Raw genomic sequence first — 21,915 nt, forward strand, 5'->3', positions numbered from 1 at the left:
TCTTATATTAACATTACAAGAATGAACTGTAAATAAATGTTTTTATCCTGAGAGAGAGCGGGGAGATTCTGTAAAATTAGACTGACATCTCTGTCAGACAGCATAATAAAAGAAATCGAAATTAAAAGGCGGCATTAAATATGTACCAGTTTCCATTGTAGTGTTTTACCTTTGGTCTACGGAATACGCAATGCATGAAAGACAAGACAGGTCCCAAGATCTACAAGATTTACTTGTTTTTGTTATGAATATTTTCATAGTTTGAATCTTCAGTGTTTAATTTTTGGGGAATGTGTCAGTCTTTAATTTAAACATAAAAAAAAAAAAAAACAATGCACAATGATTAAACATAATTTCAGACTAATGCAGCCGCTGGCACACTGGTTTGTGTGCTGTCCACATAGCCACAAAAGCTTTTAATTTTAACGTGTCCATTCCGCACCTTTAACGGCTAACGTCAACAGCGTTGCAGTCACCTAAGTGCGTTTGCGCGTCGGCAAAACGGCGAGTTAAGTCCTTAGTTGGAAATTTAATGTCGCAAGCAAGCGCAACTATCAGCGATAAGTTTAGCGAAACGTGTGAAATCGTCGAAGAAGGTTGGTTTATATAACCGCTTCCTCCGCAGCTGGGTTTAAATGTGCAACCTGTCCTGTTTGTGAAATCAGCTGACTAAGATTTGGTTGCTAGCAGCGATTAGCTGCGCTGAATATATTTGGCAACGCAACTGTTGTTCAGTTAGCGTGGGCTTCGATGCCTGCAAGGTGCACGAAGCTTAAATTTTGATATAATTTAGCCACCAAGTTGGCCTTATTCATGCCACTGCCATAACCTAACGTTCCTCATAGCTGTTAAGCCAGCCTCCGCTTGGGTCACGCAAGCAACCAGCGTTGTTTTTCATGTATTTATACTAAGCATTACGGTAGTGTAAGAAATACCTTAACGATAAAAGCGCTTCTGGGGAATTGGGATATATATATATACTCCCTTCAAACTTAGTGACTTGCGTGTAACGAGATCGATTAAGAGTTTTAATATTTCAATTCAACACCAGACTGTTATTGTGCGGGAGACACCGAGAGGCAGCTTTTATGTTAAAAGCAGCACTTACCGTAATGCTTAGTATACGCAGGTACACCACGGCCAACAAGAACAACAAATAAAACAACGCGGGTGGTAGCCCGTTATTTGGCAGTAGCTGCAGGCTTGAACGCTGTGGTTTCTTTGCGTGTGCAGGTAAACAATGTTTGTGTCTCGTCTTATCACAAGTTCAGTGTCACGAAACACGGATTCTGTATTAACTAGGTGCAAATTTAAGACAGAAGTTGTCTGCTACTTTACTATTAACTTTGACCAACAGCTGCTCTGGTGTTTGCCTTTTTTAGTCCCAAGGTCATTTGTCTGGATTAATGTGAATACAGATGACGTTGTAGTGTCCACTCGATTATTTATATGTAGGGACATTTTTCAGATGTTTTAAAAGTAGTTGTGTTTAGTTTGATGCAGGCAAACAAACACGTGAAGTGTAAATTCTCAGTGTCTCAGTATTGATGGCTAGATACTTTTTTAAAATGCAACATACTGCAATTAACTGCCTGAATAATCTGCTTCTCCAGTTATGAACAGCCTTACATTTGATCAGCATTTAGTTATTGTTATGATCTTTCCAGAAATGACTTCTCAGATCCGTCAAAACTTCCACCATGACTGCGAGGCTGCCATTAATAGACAGATAAACCTGGAGCTGTATGCCTCTTATGTTTATCTCTCTATGGTAAGAAATGTTTCTGAGTCAGTGGTGTTATGTATCACAGCCCTGTGTTATTTCAAAGGCATTAAAAAGAGTGTTTTAATCTTTTTGTTTGTTTATTTTTGTTTACTCTCCTGACTTTTAGGCATATTATTTTGAAAGGGATGATAAATGCTTGCCAAATTTTGCAAAGTTTTTTCACAATCAGTCCAAAGAAGAGGTTGTGCATGCAGAGAAGCTGATGACCTTCCAGAACAAGCGGGGAGGCAAAATATTTCTGCAAGACATCAGGGTATGTAAGGATATTTTCGCTAATGAGTTAAAAAAAAAAAAAAAAGCCAAATTCATGTCTTTTTATATTAAAAAACAAAACAGTCTTTTTATTCATCAAGGCTTTACAATGTTTTTTAATTATAAAAATGGATGGACTGCAGTGCTTCAGGTTGCTTTAATATGAATAATTTTACATGAATCTGATCGGTGCTGAATCTTCTTGAAATATTAATGCGTTAGAAACCGGATAGAGATGAGTGGGGGAGTGGCGTGGAGGCCTTGGAGTGTGCCCTGCAGCTGGAGAAAAATGTAAACCAATCCCTGCTGGACCTGCAGAAAATGGCCACTGAACACAATGACCCTCATGTAAGAAGCAGGCGTGGAGGATGTACAGTCTCCGCTGTTCGGATATGACTATCTAGTAAGATGCAGCATATTGTCTTTTTCCGTCCCCCGCAGATGTGCGACTTCATAGAAACACATTTTCTGGACGAGCAGGTAAAATCCATCAAACAGCTCGCCGACTGGACCTCAAACCTACGCCGGATGGGAGCCCCTCAGAGCGGCATGGCTGAGTACCTCTTTGACAAACACACCATGGCTGAAGAGGGCAGTTAAATTGAGGCACATGTGATCATGGGTAATTCTGCTGCATGTCTGCCAAATACAGTATATACTGCATATGTTATAAAAGAATGCTGCTTTATTTGTGTTCATTAGCTGTTAGCAGAGGCTGTAGCGCAGACTGGAGTTGTGTAACCCTCACCTCATACTACGTGTAGTGTGTAAAAAAAAAAAAAAAAAAAAAGACTAAGCAGGCCTTTAAATCATGCTAGTTATGCATTCAGGTTTCCTTACATGTCAGGTTTAGGAAGATTGGACCGTGGCACTGAAACGTTTTAGGCTGCAATAATTTAAATTACATGCATTGAAAAATTGTTAATCAACCTTTTTTGTTTGAGAATTTAAAAAGCAAAGAGAAATTCTGCTTTGTTATCTGTTATACCAGTGGTGTTTAAAATTTTGTGACTGTAAAGTAAGGTAAAGGCACTTTGGACAGAGTTGGACCTACCATGTGTGTCATCACTTCATTAGCTCTTATTTAGCACTTAAGTCCAACCATCTTGGTGCATTTTTTGGCTTTTCAAGCTCCTCTTCAGGTAGTGTGGCACCATACACCTCCCAAAAATTACACACTCAGGCTGAGGTATTTTGTCCAGCTGAAGCCCCAGGCTTCTGTGTACTGATAAAGCTACCACGGTATTATTCGCAATAAGGTTTTTCTGGCCTATTCAGTTATTTTATTCTTTTTCTTTTTTTCACAGAATATTTCTCATAGTTTAACCACCATCCACACATAAAAGCCAAGAACCATGTTTATAGACCACTCCAATATATTCTTGTTACAATATGTAACAATACTAAAACACTGGTTAATTTAATTATATTTATTATTTTATAGCGTGTGTGTGTGTGTGTGTGTGTGTGTGTGTTGTTTTCCATTTGTCTTTATTTTAAGAAACCTTTGGTTACTAGCACAACTCTAGTTCTCTGAAAACTGAGCTCTGTATCTCACTGTGAGACGCCTTCTGCTTTGTCCAATCAATGAAACTCCACTTTCACTACATCTGACTTAAACAGACGAGCCACCTCAAGAGCATGATGTAGGGCAGTGCGATGAGATAGCTCAGAAAGCTGAAATTGCAGCTAAATGCACTTTTAATGGTGGAAAAAGCCACTTGCCCATCTATCAAATCCTGAAGGAAGCATACTTGAAACAGAACACTGATAGTTCACAGCTAAGAATACAATTCCCTATCTCTCAAATATACACCATTTTTTAACATGCCAGGTCCATTGGAGCAGACAAGCTAGCTCTACCATCCATAATTATGAATAACATTGTACATTTTTGTCATTTTTTTAATGTCTCATAAAATCTTTCAGCTTGTTTTATTTTTGACAGTTAAATAAACATTAACATGCATAAGCAGTGAGACCTGTGAAAATGTTTTCTCATTGTATTTTATTTGGACTGATTGCTTCCTTCTGCAGATGTTAAGTCAAATTGTAGATTCAGTATGCTTGTAAAATAAAACAATAAAGTTGTAATGTACAAATAAATTAAAGTTTTTCATTTTATTTGGAAAAAAACTTTAATAGTGTCAAAAGAAGAATAATATATAATATTTATTAATAAAGACACTGATGCAAAGACTACCACAGATGAAGAATATACACATTTTGGCTGCCACTGATGAAACTGGAAAGTATTTTTCCATAATGCACTGAGGGTCAAATCTCATAAGGTCCTTTTTTAAAAAATATTACAAGTAGGTTAATTCTTCTGTGAGAGTTCATTGGAAAGTAAATAATTTTTAGTGGCTCCAGCTGATACAGTCCAGTGCCTGTTTTTGTGAGATATTTGGCACATGTGCTTAAAAAAAAAACAGTGAGTCACACCTTCTTTTCTTAGTCCTGCTCCCTCCCTCCTGCTGCCTTGTTCACCCCACCATCCACCAGAACGCCCAGCAGGTCTCCTTCGGCGAGTGAGATTCCTGAATCGTTGGGCGAGTTTTGCTGATTGGTTTCTTGCTGCGATGGCGCTGAAGTGGAAACTGTGTTCATGTTATTGCTCAACCCACCGTTGGTGCCCCCGTTGCTTGCCCTCATGTTGCCGCTGAAGTTCCCATGGTTACTAAAATTACCGTGACCTGTGCCGTTGCAAAGACTTCCCGTCGTGCCTGCGCTGTTGGTGCTTGTTACATTAATGCTGCTAGAGCTGCTGTTGGGATTACCGGGATTTGCTGCCGTTGTGCGAGAGGGCGGAGTGAACGAGAACACCCTTTCTCCTCCGCCTCCCGCAGCCCGGCCACTTGCTGGTCCAGGCTGAATGTCAGCAGATGGTAGGGTGTCCAGGGTGAGGCGAGGAGGGGGAGGGCGGCGAGATAGCAGGCCGTGTCCCAGTCTGAGTTTAGATATTGGGCAGAGTTCAGGTGGAGGGTCGGGGAAGGAGAAGGTAGGCGCACTCTGCGTATCCCCATCCTCACTCAGCCAGGGGAAAGCAGAGGATGGCGGAGGGGGGATGTGGTTAGGGGTGTCGGGAGGCAGCATCTGGGAGCCCACAGTTGGAGGGGCTAGAGAACTGCAGCTGTGATCCAAGTCATTTTGGGTTCTCCTAGCAGGTCGAGGACGGGGCACCGCAGGAGGAATGCAGTGAATTGGGGTTTGTGGGCAGCTATAGAAACCTGGTCTTTCGTACAAGGGTGTGGTGGAAAAGGCGTAGTCAGGATCTCCCTCCTGGCAGGCTTGACCTTGAGTCAAAGGTGCCTCTGTGTGCAAGTAAAGGGGAAAGCGGCTTAGTGGAGCTCCAGGGCGACGGCGGAGAAGTGACACCCGGGAGGAGCGAGGGAAGTTTGGGGAGTGGACACCGAGAAGACGACCAAGCCCTCCAAGCAGAGGAGTGGAGTAGTTGGCTTCCTCATTTTCTTTGATCTGCTCCAGATTGGACTGGAACTCCATCTCCTCCTTAGGAACACTGAAGACCAAACAGAAGGTTTGACATATGTTCAGCAAGTTTATTAAAAAGAAAGAAAGAAAGAAAGAAAGAATCATTAAACCTGATATCCAGCGCTGAGCCCATGAAGGAGGGTTTGCGGTGTTCAGCGCTGGCAGTAGTGTAGGGCGGCTGAGGTTCCGACTCATTCCAGTACATATCCCTCTCAACCAGAGGCAGGCTATCGTACATCTCATCCACAGATAACAATGAGACCTGGGACACAGTGAAAACCACATTGACTCAAACAATACACTCGCTGTCTAGGATCAGTTAGCAAATAGTTTGGTTTAGATTCACACCTGCAAATTGCGGTCCACAAGCCAGTTGGTTTCAAAGTCATCATCATCTTCACCGAATGGATTTATGAGTTGTTCAGCCACCTGAGACCAAAACAAACACACTACCTCAATGAAACTCAGTGGACAAATTAACAAGTCAAAGTCAGCAATCAGCATAATCCAGAGTTTAGATGTTAGTAATCCTCCTTTTTAGTTCTTGTTTATATTTATTTTTTCAACACAAGTGGTTATTTCATTTGTTGACCAGCTGTTTTTGTCAAAGTTGGGGATGTTTCATCTGTTCAATTAAAGAAAAATGTTTTCCAAGTCTTGTTCTGCACATCTTTAGTGCTCAATGGGATGAACTGTCCAGTAGCGAATTCCTTTCTTTTTGTGGTGGAAGGCCTCAACTTTAAGAACCACAGACATGATCAATCAGTGGTCCCTCACCTTCAGCCATCCAACATAGAAGAAAAACTGCAACAGGGTAAAAATAGGGAGGTAGAAATCCATTTCATGACCAGGGTATCCCTGAGTTGGATCCAAGAACTGACGACCGATCAGACACGCTAGGAAGAAGCTGTAGACTGCAACTGTTGCCACCTAATTAAAAAAAAAAGTCAGAGCATTAACTGATTATATGCCTTTAATTAGGATTGTTTTACACCATCCTAGAGAAACAGTTTATCTTGAGTTATGGCTTTTATTGCCGATCAAATGCATCTGGATTAGGGAGGGTTAACGATTTAAGGTATATGATGATTATTGCAAGAAAACCATTATATTTTTAGTACCTAATATTACTGCTATCGGCTACTTTTTGGTTTCAGTGCTGAATGCAATATAAACAAAAACCTGAGTATAGACAAGAGGCAGGCTGATCCAGTCATAGCCGTACAGCTTCATACACTTCGCCCGTAAGCTATTCAACTCCTAAACAGAAAACAGTAAAAGTCATGCAAAACCAGAAAATATTTGCAGGCTGTGAGGCTTTGGTTTGCACACGGGCACCTACAGTGAGGAGAGCAGTGAGCGCCACGTCGTTGTTGATGCGACCCTCAGTCCGTGCTCTCAGAGCCAGGCTGACAAACCACATGCAGGGCACCCAGAACTTATTATGAGGGGAGGGCAAATCCTCCAAGTGCCTCAGCTCTTCTGATGTCATCAAACCTGAGATGGAAAAACACAACGTGTTGATGAAAGCAGCCAAAAGGTGCGTGTTCCTGCACGCATAGTCCTGGTGAACAGCCAGCGCTCGCCTCATAATCTTCTCATCAGTTCAGCCACATGAGAAGAAGACATTGGGTCTGAATGCTGTGCAGCTTCTGCACAGCATGCTATGTTTTAAAGAGGCAAGACTAATAACAGCAAACGACCCACCTGCCTGCACCAAATGCTCCATGGTTGGAAACCTCTTGTAGACTGCTGTGCTGACGGAGCGGTAGATGAGCACACCAGAGAGGTTGGCGTACCTCATAAGTGTCCTGCGGGTCAGCCGGGATGTTTCGTCAGCTCCTCGAACGTGACCTCCGACTAATGCTGCCAAACGGTCTGGCCAGGGTACATTCTCAAACTGTCCCCACCAACGGGACACGACCAAAGTCACATAGAAACCTGGTTAAGATAAATGAAGTGAAACTTTCAGTGATGCCCTCCTGACTTAAAAGGGTTAGGGTTAGTGAGCCACAACTCACCCAACACAAATGACACAGGGATGAGCTCTGCGTAGCGGTCGCAGTATATCGACAACTTTTCAAACAGCCTCTTCTGATCATCGTTTAACACAAACCTGGTGAGGGAAATATCAAAAGCACTGACGCGAGCTCTGTTAAAACAGCAAAGTGACTCTTTTACTTGCCAAAGTCAGAAGGGTTGTTACTTTTGTTAATACCTGCCTTGTGAAATACATCTCGCAGAACACTTAAAGCTATTTTAAGAGCTGTAAAAGGGGTCACAGATGCCGTTATGTAGCAGGGTGCTACTCAAACAGACACGCAAACATCTACTCATAATAAGAATGAACTTTTGAGATGTTTGTGAATTTTCATTTTTGTAGATAACACTGAATGGCACAATAAAAAGGAGAGGAAAGCATGTACAGTGATTTATTACACCATCTGTGATAAAAACAAGAAAACACAACATCTGACCACTAAATCTAAACTCTTTGTTCAGGAATGTAAGTTAATAATAATAATGTGCTTTACAATATTTTTCTTTCTGCTTAACAACAACAATCATATTTTAGCAATACAAATATCACTTTGTTTAAAGAGCCATAAACCATTACAGAAACTGATTTTAGTTATTACCAATACTGTTAAATATAGAGCATAAGGGACATAAACCTTACATTGGAGTGGTAGTCTAATTAATTTACGAGTGCTAGTTTTTTTTGTTTGTTTGTTTGTTTTTTTGAAGCTTTAAAGTAAAATTACATTTAAAGTTAATTATGTTCCTAATCCAACTGAGGCCTAAAAGATGACTCATAATTCCCAGTTTTGGGACCAAAACAGTTAACTCTCTCTTAAAAACAGAAAAATGTCATTATGAGAGCAAAACTCGTGCTGCTGTAATGTGACTTTCCTACCTGTAAACAACACTGAAGAAGTAGTAGAGCAGAGTGAAGATGATAAGCTCCCTGTAGAGCAGTTTGTAGATGCTGCCCTTCCATCGCAGGAGAAGGTGAAAAAAGGTCCCCAAACCCGCATCAGCAACTCGGCGGGAGTACGTCACTGTCATCGCTGCTGCTGCTTGTTGGCCAACGTGCTGGCTGACTGAGGCCTGACATGAAGGAAACCAGCGTGGTGTTGTCCTCCGTGCTTCGTCTGAGCTCAGGTTCGGCGATCAGCCCCTTAAGACCAGTGTGGTGACAGATCTGAAAGGACAGAGAGGTAAACCAAGCAGCTCAGATGGGTTGATTTGTGGTCCTCATTTAATCTGATTGGAAAAAGACACCTTGAAATGTGATGCGATTCGGATTTCAAGGTTGTGAGAGAGGTGATATGCGCAGACTTACTTAAAGAAAACGAAAATGGCCATCATGCTCTCTGCGGTTCAAGATGTGCGGTGGCAGCGTTCAGGGATAATGTTGGAGAAAGCAAAGCAGGAAAGAAAAAGCGAGCGAGGGCCTCCTACACCTCCGGTCACTTGATGTGTTAATCTGTTTCTCCAACAAAGCTGCATTGTGAGGCCAGCTCCTGTTAATCTGAGCAAATCTGAGGGCAGCAGAGAACCCACACTGCCACAAATAGGCTGGTTACGAGTATAAATGCTGAGTGTGTGGGTTTAGGTTAGAAATATGACTCTGTGAACCAAATCTCAGCCTGCTTCGACTTTTTGTAATTTAACACTTTTTCTACATCTCAGAGGTGTGCATTAGGTACACACCTCTGAGCTATTGTTCTAGTGTTTCAATGTCAGGTCACCTTTGCTGTTTTTTTCCCATCTGTAGCAGGATTTCATCATGGCAAACTCCTGGTCAGGTGAGAACGTGTGTGACCCCCCTCTGCTGGAAAAAATGCATACAGCTGAATTGCTACTGGTCAGAGTGTGTTAGTGATTAACCCTTCCTGTATAACCAGAAGGACCAACAGCAGGGCGAAGTGCAGGGTGTTTGGTTTCTGCTGCTTTTGGCAGATTTTCTTCTGCACTGGCAACATCTGTGAATCAGTTTTACATATTTCTGGTGAGTATATCCTCTCTATTTTTTTCTCCTTAATTCATCTCACAAGTGCAGTTTAACAGACTGAGCACAATCAGCCTGCAAAGAAAATAAAATGTGGTATTCAGAAAGGGGAAAAGATCTTGAAGTTAGTTGCACTGATTTTAAGTTGCAGTATGTAACTCTGTGTTTTCTGCATCTTAGGTGCTTAATACCCACACACGTCAGAGTCATCCTTCCACAAACTAAATCATCCCAGGAGCTATCCAACAGCATTTGATGAATCTCTGCACAGCCTGAGAGATAACTTATGGATGCTTTTGAGGGAATTCACAGCGTCCAGATTTCCTCTTCTCCACCTTCAACTTCATCGAGCCCGGGATATGAAGTCCTCAAGGCGGGAATATCTGGGATTGCAGTATACTCCTCTGCAGTCTTCTTTGGCACACAGAATGTATCTACTGTCAGGCACAAGTCTAGCAAGGTCATCGAGGAGGAAGGCTGTGTTGTCGGACAGTAAGTGTTAAATCTTGGAGCACTGGATAAACTGATAAAACACATTTTTTAACATAACACGTGCCAGTTGCTGCTTATGTATAAAGATTCATGTATACATTTATCTTCCCTTTATCCAGATTCTCCAGAGATAGTTGTGTAATTCTGCACATGGTGTAAAATGTATCTAAAAGTAGCACATTGCTTTGTCACAAGTCCTGCTCAGTGTGAAGTCTGTGATTGTGGGCGCGTGCACTTGTAACAAGGTGACCGAGTCAGATATGCAAAAGTGCAAACAAAGGTCTGTGTTTAGTTTCAGTGTAACTCCAACAGTGATTGGTATTTTCTTAGGCATGTTTTGTAAATGAAAAATCCTTCTGCTGTTCAGCGATCATGCAAAAGTTGGAAAACGTGCCGGTGTTGGCCTGAGATGGAGGATAAATGCTTGAAATGTAATCCGCACAGAACGTTTCGAGTTTTAGCATCTTAAACCCTGCAGTCAGCAGTATTCCTAATTCTTTCCTACTGACAAATTCACTGACAGGACATGTCAGAGATTAAAAAAATTTAAGAAAAACTGGACCTTGGAGTAGCCAAGTTCATCCGCTGAAGGAAACCATTGTAGCTCCCTGTCCTCTCTTCTGATTGGCTGCTTCATGTAAACCAACACAGTCTCACAGCCTTGTGTGAAATTGTGATCTATTAATTAGTGTTCCTGGACATGATTTATCCCCACCCTTATCACACTGGTCTTACGTCTACTGATTTGTGCATTCCTTTTAATGGCCAGCAGGAGGCGACTCATCTGGTTGCAAAAAACCTTGCTCTGTATTTTTAGGACATATTGAAATGATTAGGCTTAGAGTCAGGAGGTTGTCTAAGAATGCTCATTGGCTAAAGACTCGTCAATTAAATGTCATTACCCAACAAGTGGGCTTCCTTCTTGGTTTTAAAGTCAGATCCACTCCTTGCTCATCACGTGCGGTTTCAGGACTTCATAAACAGCTGAGTAGCTACATCGGTCTCTTACACCATCTATAGTAGGAGTGTCAAAAATAAGGCCCAGGTGCCGGAATCGGCCAGTTAAAGACTCCAATCCGGCCAATTGGATGGCTTTAGAAAATGCGAAGGAAGGAATAATCCTAGACTTTTAACTGTAAGTTTTATAGTTTTGCCAAATGATAAAGACCTCCACCATGGCCATTCATACTACACCAAAGTAATTAAGTAAAACAATTCAGTGACAGCAAAGTTCCTGTTTTTTCCAGAAACTACTTAAGAAATTTCTTTTTTGTTTAATAGTAATAGTAATAATAGGCCCTCAGTAAAATAAAAAAATATATACTTACAGGACAGCCTGGGCAATGAGATACCAGAACTCTGTAATTTTACACATTTATTTCTTACAATTTACACCCAAAAGAGTCATGCTGACAGATGTCTGTAATTAATGCAACAGCATTTCTTTATCTCATAGAAGAACCTGAAGTAGATATTTTACATTATATATATATATGTTAACACATAACACTATGTTACTATATCTCAGGGATTACGTGTGTAGTTAAAGAAAGGATAGTTTAACTGGTCCAGCCCACAATATAAAACAAGTTTGACATCCCCGCTCTGTGATTTTGGCAGACCAGGTTTGAAGAGCAAGTGGATGGGGCTTCTGATTTCACAGTAAAAGGTGTGGGGCTGAGATAACCATATTAGAATATTGGCTCTTAGTGACATCAAACAGATCCAAGAATAGAAAAAAATGTAAACTTAGAGTATTGGCGCTGATATTATTATTTGTAACTTCAACCATATTTCATATGAATATAAAACCATGATGAACATTAAAGTTCAGGGACCCTGGAGGCAACCATAGGGGATAAAATCTCACCACCCTTTTGGTACAATAAGTTCAGCACGTTTGCAGATAAGACTGCAAACTAACTTTGGTTCATAATTAACTTTTTTATTTAACATATTTACCTTCAAATCAAAAACTTTCTCAGTTTTGGTTTTACAATCCTCAGCCATCCTGCATGGCTAAGGGGAGAACGCCCTCACTGCCCCAATCCAAGATCGTGGCAGTGAGCAGAGCAAATCTCAAAAACAGTGAATCCAATTTGTAAAAAAAGAAGGCTTAATCAATCGCAATACAGTTAAAAATGACTTCTTCTGGTTGTTCATGCATAATAAAATCAAAAACATTTCTATTTCTCTATCTTTCTGCCTGCTACACTTTCCTCACAGACAGGGCTTAAAGGTTTACACATTAAAATTATATTTTTATTCAACTTTATTGATTCTTGACTATCTTTTGATCAAACTTCTGATTTAATTACAGCAGGAATCAGGTCACTGTAAAATCAAATTAGTTCCCAGAACTTAAAAAAAGTATGCAAACTTGTTGCCTCAAAAAAGCTAATCTTACTTAAGATAACTAAGTTAGGGCAACTTATTTATTCTGAGTACCCTGTACAACCTAATTAGTTCCAGGAACTTAAAAAAGTATGCAAACATGTGGACTGAAAAAAAGAGAAAAAGATAACTATGTTAAGACATCTTATTCATTGCCAGTACACAGTACTAAAAATAACTTGTGGGTAAACAATTAGTATTGCACAATCGGAAAAATCAAGTTCTACTAAATGAAAAAACAATTTTTAGTAACTTACTATTTTTAATTTTGATTACAAAAAAATAAATAAATGCAACTAGCGCACGTTATGTTTTATCATCCTTGAATGTAAGAGATTTTAACACTTAATATAAAGTATATAAACACGGTAAGTACATAAGGCTCTGTCACTCTGTGCTACATTGCACTTACAAAAGCTGGATTTTAGGCCTCTTGCTTCATTTCTGTGCCCTGAATGGCTTTTACCCAGTGAAGAAAAATTATTTGTATGGTTCCATTAAGTATGATAAAGTTACTACAAAATAAAGTAAAATAAAAATTATCAGCTGATATTTGGGGATCAGAGAGGGGGGACTCACTGATTTTCCATAGAGTGACTCTGTAATCGGTTGTCTCTGGTCACGCAAAAAGCATACACCTAAGCAGGTAGACCCGTGACACCTTGTTGGTCCACGTACAGGACGTGCCGGTTGGGCAGTCGGGTGGATGTCATCATGTGACTTGTGAGAGCGAAGAAGAGAGAAGAAGAAGGAGGAGGAGGCAGGAAAAAGGAGATACACTCATTTTCCTGTCTTGGCAAAAAAAAAAGGAGAAGAAAGGAGTGAGTGTTATTTCTAGGAAGTGCAAACCAGAGCTGGCATTGCTCTTGATTTTCGTCTTGTTTCTGACTGAAACTGCTGCTGCTGGGCGGTTGATCGTCTGCGCAGGCGTCCGCATTCCTCAGCTGTGATTGAAAACGACTGGGATTAGTTTCACTGAAACTCGCTCGGACATTAGCTTGGTTTATGCTATATTTCTTAACAGCAGCAGCAGCTCAGGGAAACTGGAGAGGAGCAGCTGACAAATACGCAGACGGGCTGGGAGGTTTATTTATCTGCTGTCCCGGACACTGACAGAGAGGGTAAGGGCGGATACTGACGCGGGACCTCTCCGTGGTTAAAAAAAAAAAAAAAAAAAAAAAAAAAAAAAAAAGGAAAAAAAGTTGGAAATGTAAGCTAACTAGCTAGTTAGCTCAAGGTCTGCTAATTATTTAGCTGCTTTGTGGACCGATTTATCTGCAACTTGGGGATAAAAGTAACTTAAGCTTCCTTTAAATTCAAATGTCGGGATTTTTAATGCTGTATCAGGGGTTTCCAAGCTGTGGTGCGAGGTCCACCCCGGGGTCTTGCAGTGAGCGCACTGTTGTAACCAAGAAGGCTATTGTTGTTAGATTGTGTTGACACTGTAAAAGTAAGTAGAAATGAATCTCAGGGTTTTGTAAGTAATCACACTGGCTCTAAGGTTGTTATGGTTTGGTGTTTTTTCTTTTAAGTATTATTTGGTTTTCTACAGTTTTAGTTTTTGTTTACATTTTATAGTGTAGTTTTAAAAAGTGGTTCTAGTTTCAGTTTACTTTTTATTTCTTGTAGATGTTTAGTTTATTTATCATTGGTGTTAATTTTAGTCTTTTAAATTACTGTAAAATCTACACACTTACTACCAACATGATGTGTTAAGTAATCAGATTGTACACTTAGCAAAGCCTAAATGGCAACTGTGTCAGGATCCAGGGTTGTGATCTAAACTATTACCTGAAAAGCATTAATATACTAATGCTGAAGGCCAACATTTGATTTTGTGATCCTTTTTTTGTCGAGCTACTTTTCATTTTATTTTTATATTTTTAAATTGGGGAAACCTCTGGGTTTTAAATGTGAAAATGCTCTGGTTGTATTTTTGTAAACACGGCATACCAGCCATTAGAGACCTGTTAGTAGAAGTAGTAGTAAATTGTAAACCTCATTAGGGTGTAGTTAAGTACAGGATTGGTTTTATTTTTATATATTTATTTATTTTTATTACACAATTAATTTTTTGTGGTCTTGTGAAGGTTGGTAGATCTGGATCCAGAACCAGAGACCAGAATGGAGGGAGGAGGCCAGGTCGGGCCCACGTCAATCCGAGGCCATGGCCAGCTCTCCCGGCTTCGTAGCTCCTCCCTGGAAATCAGGGAAAAAGGGTCCGAAATCCTCAGGGAACAGCTGGATGCTGCAAAGAAGGTATAGTAACCTACTTTGTGGTTGCGCACACACAGAGAAACAAAAGATAGTGTGACCAGGAAAACAAGGCGCTGACAATGCAAATGTTCTTCTCTGTTTTAAATGTGGTTGTGTCCCTTTCCCCTGCACATCTCAGGAACTGAAACTAAAGGACAAGGAGTGCGAGCGTCTGTCGCAAGTTAGGAATCAACTGGAGCAGGAGCTAGAGGAGCTGACAGCCAGTCTGTTTGAGGTCAGCAGTAATCATCGCTCTCTGCTGAGTGCACTGTAATTCTGACAGCTGGTGACGAAGAAGGTGGTTGGTGCTATGCCACAAAAGTCCTTAAATCAGCAGTTTGCATTTCTACAGAACCATCACTTCCTTTATATAAATAAAAATTTCAGGTTGATGTGATTTTTAAGCAACATTGTAATTGCTTTGAAAAAATTTTGACCCACTGACACTGGGGGAGTCCATCTCTTTGTTAAGAGCAAGATTTACCAAGTTTGTTCTAAATTAGCTCTGAGGTTTAGCTACTAAAAATGCATCAATATATAAATAAAGATGCAGCCAGCTCAATTTAATAGTGAACAGAAGTCTGTTAAGAGCAGCGCAGATTAGCGGTTCAAAACATGCAGATAATTTCTGATGGAAAATAAAGTATATTTCAAAATCTTACACTCTTAAACATATGCAGTAAGACAAGCTGCAGAAAATACCTTTCAGTCGCAAAATTGACAGCACACTTCTTACCAAAAGTAGCTTTTTAATGCCACGAAGGTCATGTTTTTCCTTACATGTTCTGCTGTGTTGACCAGCCAGTCACTGTCTTTGTCTAGCTGCTGAGCTTTGAACGTACAATTTTAATTAGTCTCAATTTACCGGTACTTTTCAACAGGAGGCTCACAAGATGGTGCGTGATGCTAATGTGAAACAAGCAGCTTCAGAGAAACAGCTCAAGGAGGCTCAGGGGAAGGTGTGTGAAGTTTCTTTAAAAAAAAAAAAAAAATTAAAACAGTGAAGAACAGAAATCTTTCCTGAATCAGAACAGTTTTTTTTCACATAGTTGAAGGTCATAAAATAGCCTCAAATGATCAATATTACATTTTTTTGTGTCTGGCTTGCAGATTGATGTTCTGCAAGCAGAAGTGACGGCACTCAAGACTCTGGTGTTGACGTCCACACCTTCTTCACCAAATCGCCAGCTGCATCCACAGCTGCAGTCTTCAGGTACCAGGGGATCGTACAAATCGCACATACGGAACAAGAGTGCCAGTGGTGCATTTCCACTCTCACCTGCAAAAAAAGAAGTTTCCATTCAGCCTGTGTCCAAAGAGGACCGAGAGGTAAACTGAAATTTTTACAGTTGTCTCTCCTCTACTTCAGGTATGCGTCCATATGCGTCCCACTTTATTCCAGTCACTTTTATCACTTTTAGCCAGATTCTCTTTCCTTTTTTCCCTTCTTTCTGCTAACCTCTCCGACTTGTTCTTCTTGTCTTTATCTGGGGTCTCTTCCTCTCTCAGCCTGCTGCTCCTGCCCTTCTCTCTCTGATCTTCTGTCTGATACCTGGCCAGTCTGTCAGTATGACCTATGACCCTCAATGGCAAAAACAGATAGAGGGGATAGGCACTGATGGCAGACAGGTAATCTGCATTCCTTTACATTTCCTACATTTCTCTAATCTTTCAAATTTACCTGCATCTTGACTGTGATTCTAGACTGTGATATCTGTTGAGTCAAGAGTGTGGTGAGTCTGGTCTGAGAGCTTTTCTTTCAGTAGTTTGTATTGAAATTTGTCAGCGTGTATGTAAGGTGAACAGGGACTTCTTGATGCAGCTGTTTGCTTCTTACTGGAGGTATCTGTGTTGAACGTACATTCGTGATACACAAAGTTTATACCCAGTTCTTGACAGATAATCACTGATATGTTGGCTAATATCGAGATATTATAGATATTTTTGAAAATTGCCAAGCATGACACACTCATTGGATTGTCTAGTATGACTACAACAAAAACAAAAGATACCATTTTATGTCGCCATAATTTTGAGAATTTGTAGAGCTGGTTCAGTAATGTCAGTGCCTCTGGCTCATTGCTAAAGTGTGGTAGGGTTACCAAAACGAATTGTCCCTGGTGTCTCTTATCCATATTACCCAAGGTTGTAACTTTCGGGCTCACAGTTTTGCAGCTGTTGTTTTTTTTTATTTTTATTTTTTTATGAGTTTGAAATTATTGTTTGACTTTTCTATCATAATGGATTAATGTTTAACTGCAAGTGATGTGTCATTTGTGGAGATATTGTCTCTAGATCCTGTCCATATAACTGGTGTTATGTCTTACTATGAACAAAGGTTATTATAACGAACTAAAACAAGTTTTTAGAGAACTAAAAACTACCAGAAATGATATTGTGCATTTGAAAACAAGCTAAAGAAATCAAAAACCAAAATCAAAATCTTGTCTCTCTGGAGATATTTGTCTATGCAATGAGCCTGAGGAGACATTGTTGCTGATGTTTGACATTGAGGATGTCTACATGACTGTCAGTCAAGTGGTTATAATGATGCATTGGATTATTTTACTTCCCTGTTGCTAGTACCGCCCATATACTACTACTACTACCAACAACAACACCATTGATAAGAATAAGAATAAAGTATAAAAAGTAAAACTAACATTAAAAAAATGAAAGCTAAAGTTAAACAAATGGTCAAAATGGAAATGAACAAACCGTTTGGAGCAGTTTTTAGCTTAAAGAGCTCAAAGTGTCCATTCAGCTAGAAACAATTTTCAATATTACATTTTTTTTTTTCAATATTGAAGGAGGCGCTGTAGATCTTACAGCCACTGAAAGTGTTCCTGCCAAATTCAGTATGAAACTCCATAATTTTCACACTGTGGGAATCCCTTCCTACAACAAACTCCATAACTTGGACTGAGCGCTGTCAAACAGCCAGTTTTGCCTGGGACAGTTACTGAGTGACCTGACCTGGAGTTATCTGCACAGCAGCATTACTAAGAGCTGTTTTAATTCTCCAGATGACAAAATGAGGTGTTTCAGTATTTCATTTATTACATCCTTTAGCAGAGGATGCATCGGACCATCCTTTATATGAAAGGAGAGGAGATGATTACATCCCTTAATTCATAGCGATGGTGGACCTTCACTACATTTTTCACCTTAAAGGATCGACTGATGTGTTTTGAATTTTCTTTAACTGCTTGTTAAACCCACAGGTGACCTATCAGCGCTGTCTGCTTTATTAAAATGGGCTTCTTGTTGAGACTTGCCTTGTTTGAAGTATGAAGAACATAGACACTCTCTAAATCCAGATTATGAGCTATATGAATTGACCAAAGCGTGCTCAAGGTTTGCTCCAGTCCAGTCTGTTTTGGTATTCCCAGACTTCCTGATTATTTTAAAAGGATTTTCACTTCAGGTCTGCTGAGATCATTTGTCTTCTATCATATAAATCCTAAATAAGGTGGTGGAATTTTATGGGCTTTATATTGACGATATTTCCTTTTTAAACTCTGATGTTTTGACAGCCCGAATTCTTTGAATACAAGATTTTCTAATCTTTAGTATTTAAACACTTTTGTGTGTTCAACAGTGGATCATGTATTGTCAGTCATCGGTCTTTTGGGGATTAAACACGTCTTTAATCTAGATGTGTGTCAGAGAATCAGTTTTGTCCAGTTTGAGTGAAGGTTTGGCTTTCTCTCTGCAGATGGACTCCATTTTGTTTGCTGAGTTTTTGATGTGGAAGGAACACCCGAGCCTGGACCGCTCCTCCGCCTTCCTGAGTCGTATTTACAGAGAAGACATCGGGCCCTGCCTCTCCTTCACGAGATCAGAGGTCATACTCACTGCTTCTTTGTACAGCTACCATGCTGCTTCGTGTGTATTTTAACCTCCTAGGACCTGGCGTCCACATATGTGGACATCACATTTTGGGTTATTTAGACCAAAATACTCAATTTTGCTCTACAAGGGCCTGATATCCACTTATGAGGACATTATACTGCTACTGTTTATCAAATTTTTAAACGATTATCCTCATATGTGGCTCTTATTTTTTCTTAAAAACAGAAATAAGGTAAAAAAAATGTGGCAATTCTTTGTTTTTACATTCATCTGGCCCCAATATACCCAAAAAATGCATGCCGTGGAAGAGTTCGGGTCTTCGGAGGTTAATGTGAAGTTATGTTAAAGTTATTGATTCCTGTTCTCCACAGCTGTCCCACCTGGTCCAGAGCGCAGTGGAGAACAACTCTCTGACCATTGAGCCTGTCGCCATGTCGGCAGTACCGATGGTTAAAGCCTCAGCTGTAGAGTGTGGAGGTCCTAAGTGAGTTACCCGACTGTCATCCTGTCGTGTTTCACCACTCACTGCTCTGATTTGGTTGGTTTGGTTTTTCCATCGATGGTTTATGATCAGAGCCTTTTGTCTATTTTACAATTATGACTGAGAGTGGTTTAATCAGTGGGCACATTTCTAATCACTGCCTGATCTAAAATTGTTTTTGTTTTTTCCAGTGGCTTTAGGGCTGCAGTAGAGACGTAAGTCCTCTCGGGAGCTAATAACCCTTTCAGCTTTTCACTAACTCTGCTAACTGTGGCATGAAATAAAAAACTGTCAACACAGATGTGTGGAACGATATAAACAAATCTGTAAATTAATGAACCAGACGGGATCCCACTTTCATTCCTTTTGTGGCTAACTTTCTCTCTGCGCACCTCTTTCACTCAAACGACTTGTAAAGTGTTCTCAGTATGTTTTACTGCTGAAGAACGAAAGGCCCGTAAGCTCATGTTTGCTGTATCCTGTCCTAAAACGGATGATTGTGCATCTACGTGTTGCTGCAATAAATTGTTGACACGTTGTTTTCTCTTGTAGAAAATGTGCATTAAGTGGCCTGTCACGGCTTTGCAAACATCGCATTAAACTTGGCGACAAAGAGAGCTACTATTACATCTCACCTTCCAGCCGAGCACGGGTAAATATCACTTCCTTTCTGTCCAAGGCACACCTGTAGTCTTGTTTGCACACCCTTATCAAACAGTTTGACTCAAGCAAACACATGTTGTTTCTACCTGTGGTTCAGATCCTCAGCTGTTTCTCTCAGGCAGTCTTTCTCTCTGAAGGAATGTTTGGTTTCTGTGTGCCTCGCCCTAAGCATGCTTTGCACCATATTAGCATTAGTTAACTCCACCCAGCAAATGATGCACTCACGCAACAACTTAACATCTTCTGTCTAGCTGAAGCCTCAAGGCAGGTAGCTTTCATAGTATATCATTTTTTTTTTCTCGTGTTTTGTATGTTTTGTTTTATTCTCATTAGAGGCCTTTAATGTGATTTTCATCTTCATATGTACAAATTGCAAAGTTTAATTATCATTCATTACTTTTCTGCAGTTATAGTAATAATGTTTGAATGATACAAAATCCCAAGACATGCCAGTGTTATAAAAGTTTGCGTAGCCACTGTGTAGAGTCGTGACCTTGTCACATATTCACTTTTCTAGATCACGGCTGTCTGCAATTTTTTCACTTATATCCGCTACATCCAGCAGGGCCTGGTGAGACATGATGGTAAGTTAACAGGGACACAGAAATAAATAGTTTAAGCAAATGTAATTATTATGCAAGTCATTTTATGCAATGCATGAGGAATTTTAAGTAGTGAGTAACTTATTTTACTGAAAGATACAAATTGTACTGGAAGTAGGTAGTAGGTAGTATTTTTAAGTACAGCGTAAGTAAGTAGTGGGTAGTTTCATGGTAACTTTCTTCCACTGTATTTTTTTGGGGCACGATCCGTGTTGTGATGGATTAATCTTGCCTTTTTACATCAACTTTATTTAATAATCATTATGTTGATGTTTTATTAATAATCAGTTGTCCTTTTTATTATATGATGTATCATTTAATAATTTCTTCTTTCCCAGAAAACACATGAAGTTATGCACTACATAGAATTACTTAGAGAATAATGTGTCTTCCTTTAAAATTGAATTACAGGTGCACGGCTCTGTTACCACTCGGTCTTAACTTTGCCAACAATCAACATCTTTCTTTCTAATTTTTTTTGTTCCTCCCATTTTCAGCGGAGCAGATGTTCTGGGAAATCATGCGTCTTCGTAGAGAGATGAATGTGGCCAAATTAGGTTTCTACCTCACTGACCAGGGCTAGGACGGTACCTGGAACACTCAACAAGAGAGCATAGCAGTTACAGCCTTGGGTAACTGTGGCAACGCACATGTCTTTGATCAGGTTGAACAGTGCTGCAGCAAAGGTCACCAACAAGGGAAGCAAAACATGTTTGTCACTTTTGGAAATGCAATAAAACAATTAGAATCAAACCAGCACTCCAGGAATGACATTAAAGTCCATGTTTTTAAAAAAAAAAAAAAAAGAAAAAAAAAGATGATATTATTCCCAGACATGTCGGAGAAGTTTTTTCTGTTGCACCACATTCCTGGAAAATAACTGTTGTCCCCAAGAAAGTGTGGAGAAACTTCTTACTGAATCACCCACGGAATACAAAATTTCTCATTTTTATACAATAGACTGTGTGTCCTGATTCAGGCATTAGCCTGCAAAATAATGAGCACAATCTTAACCTCAAGTATTACAAATATGTGGTGTAATAGTTTTATTGTTTCCACACAGCAATGATTCAGCTTGTTTTCTTTGTACTTTCAGTTATCAGCTCAGACACCACAGCCCAGACCTTCATTCTGAGCATGGCCTTAATTTTGTTGGTACACTTCCTGCTCTGCCTTGTACAAAGACTTAACTTAGTCACCTTCAGCTTCTCGTTAGCCCTGTACCTAAAAATCAGATGTATCGTTAATTATTACCCACCCATGCTCAGAGTAGGGAGAGCTTTACAGTGACAGGTGAAAAAAGCTTTTAAGATGTGATTGAGTTTTGCACATCTGTAGTTAACAGTATGAACATAAAGTAAAAGCCATAATTGACTTTGCATGAATGCAGAAAATAGCCATAGTGTATATAGGTTGTATCTCATATTATAGATTTATTGTTACTGACTTTTTTAAAAAACAGAAATCTTTTAAAGGTAACAATGAAGTATAGTGTGTCAGAACGTGCAATAACTGCTTCTAAGCCTTATGCAGGGCTTTGAGGTTCCTGACCTCAGTGTACTCATAATCAACTGTGTAAAAGCTGCATTAAACACGAGGCATTGTATACCAGCTGTCACTTTTGTAC

At 39.9% G+C, this 21,915-nt stretch overlaps 3 protein-coding genes across 8 annotated transcripts; 2 read left to right on the top strand and 1 right to left on the bottom strand.

The window, feature by feature from the left end:
* Window positions 1–467: 467 nt before the first annotated feature.
* Window positions 468–4,099, top strand: fth1b (ferritin, heavy polypeptide 1b). Of its 2 annotated transcripts, none has more exons than XM_085412430.1 (5): window positions 468–596; window positions 1,668–1,771; window positions 1,893–2,039; window positions 2,261–2,386; window positions 2,480–4,099. In XM_085412430.1, exons 1-5 carry the CDS (start codon window positions 533–535, stop codon window positions 2,636–2,638), a joined length of 600 nt encoding a protein of 199 aa, XP_085268556.1. In that variant the 5' UTR covers window positions 468–532; the 3' UTR covers window positions 2,639–4,099. The 2 variants fall into 2 exon arrangements, with proteins under 2 accessions (XP_085268556.1, XP_085268557.1); XM_085412431.1 differs by lacking the exon at window positions 468–596 and adding an exon at window positions 1,048–1,233.
* Window positions 4,100–4,227: 128 nt separating this feature from the next.
* Window positions 4,228–9,253, bottom strand: best1 (bestrophin 1). The gene is made up of 9 exons (XM_085412437.1): window positions 8,448–9,253; window positions 7,552–7,646; window positions 7,238–7,471; window positions 6,873–7,027; window positions 6,713–6,790; window positions 6,308–6,460; window positions 5,879–5,959; window positions 5,641–5,792; window positions 4,228–5,558 (listed from the first exon to the last, which is right to left on the bottom strand). Exons 1-9 carry the CDS (start codon window positions 8,597–8,599, stop codon window positions 4,493–4,495), a joined length of 2,166 nt encoding a protein of 721 aa, XP_085268563.1. The 5' UTR covers window positions 8,600–9,253; the 3' UTR covers window positions 4,228–4,492.
* A 156-nt stretch (window positions 9,254–9,409) lies between these two features.
* On the top strand, window positions 9,410–21,893 carry rab3il1 (RAB3A interacting protein (rabin3)-like 1). Of its 5 annotated transcripts, XM_085412412.1 has the most exons (12): window positions 9,410–9,545; window positions 9,726–10,037; window positions 14,522–14,690; window positions 14,827–14,922; window positions 15,569–15,646; window positions 15,798–16,016; window positions 18,406–18,534; window positions 18,914–19,026; window positions 19,215–19,238; window positions 19,576–19,675; window positions 20,204–20,270; window positions 20,786–21,893. In XM_085412412.1, exons 2-12 carry the CDS (start codon window positions 9,832–9,834, stop codon window positions 20,869–20,871), a joined length of 1,287 nt encoding a protein of 428 aa, XP_085268538.1. In that variant the 5' UTR covers window positions 9,410–9,545; window positions 9,726–9,831; the 3' UTR covers window positions 20,872–21,893. The 5 variants fall into 5 exon arrangements, with proteins under 5 accessions (XP_085268538.1, XP_085268539.1, XP_085268542.1 ...); XM_085412413.1 differs by lacking the exon at window positions 19,215–19,238 and having other exon boundaries at window positions 20,786–21,892; XM_085412416.1 differs by lacking the exons at window positions 9,410–9,545; window positions 9,726–10,037 and adding an exon at window positions 13,107–13,252 and having other exon boundaries at window positions 20,786–21,889.
* The last annotated feature ends 22 nt before the right edge of the window (window positions 21,894–21,915 follow it).

Source organism: Rhamphochromis longiceps, linkage group LG7 (assembly GCF_057381845.1).
Source record: "Rhamphochromis longiceps isolate RC_006_pf linkage group LG7, R_longiceps_female_GT1.1, whole genome shotgun sequence".
Classification (NCBI taxonomy): Eukaryota; Metazoa; Chordata; class Actinopteri; order Cichliformes; family Cichlidae; genus Rhamphochromis; species Rhamphochromis longiceps.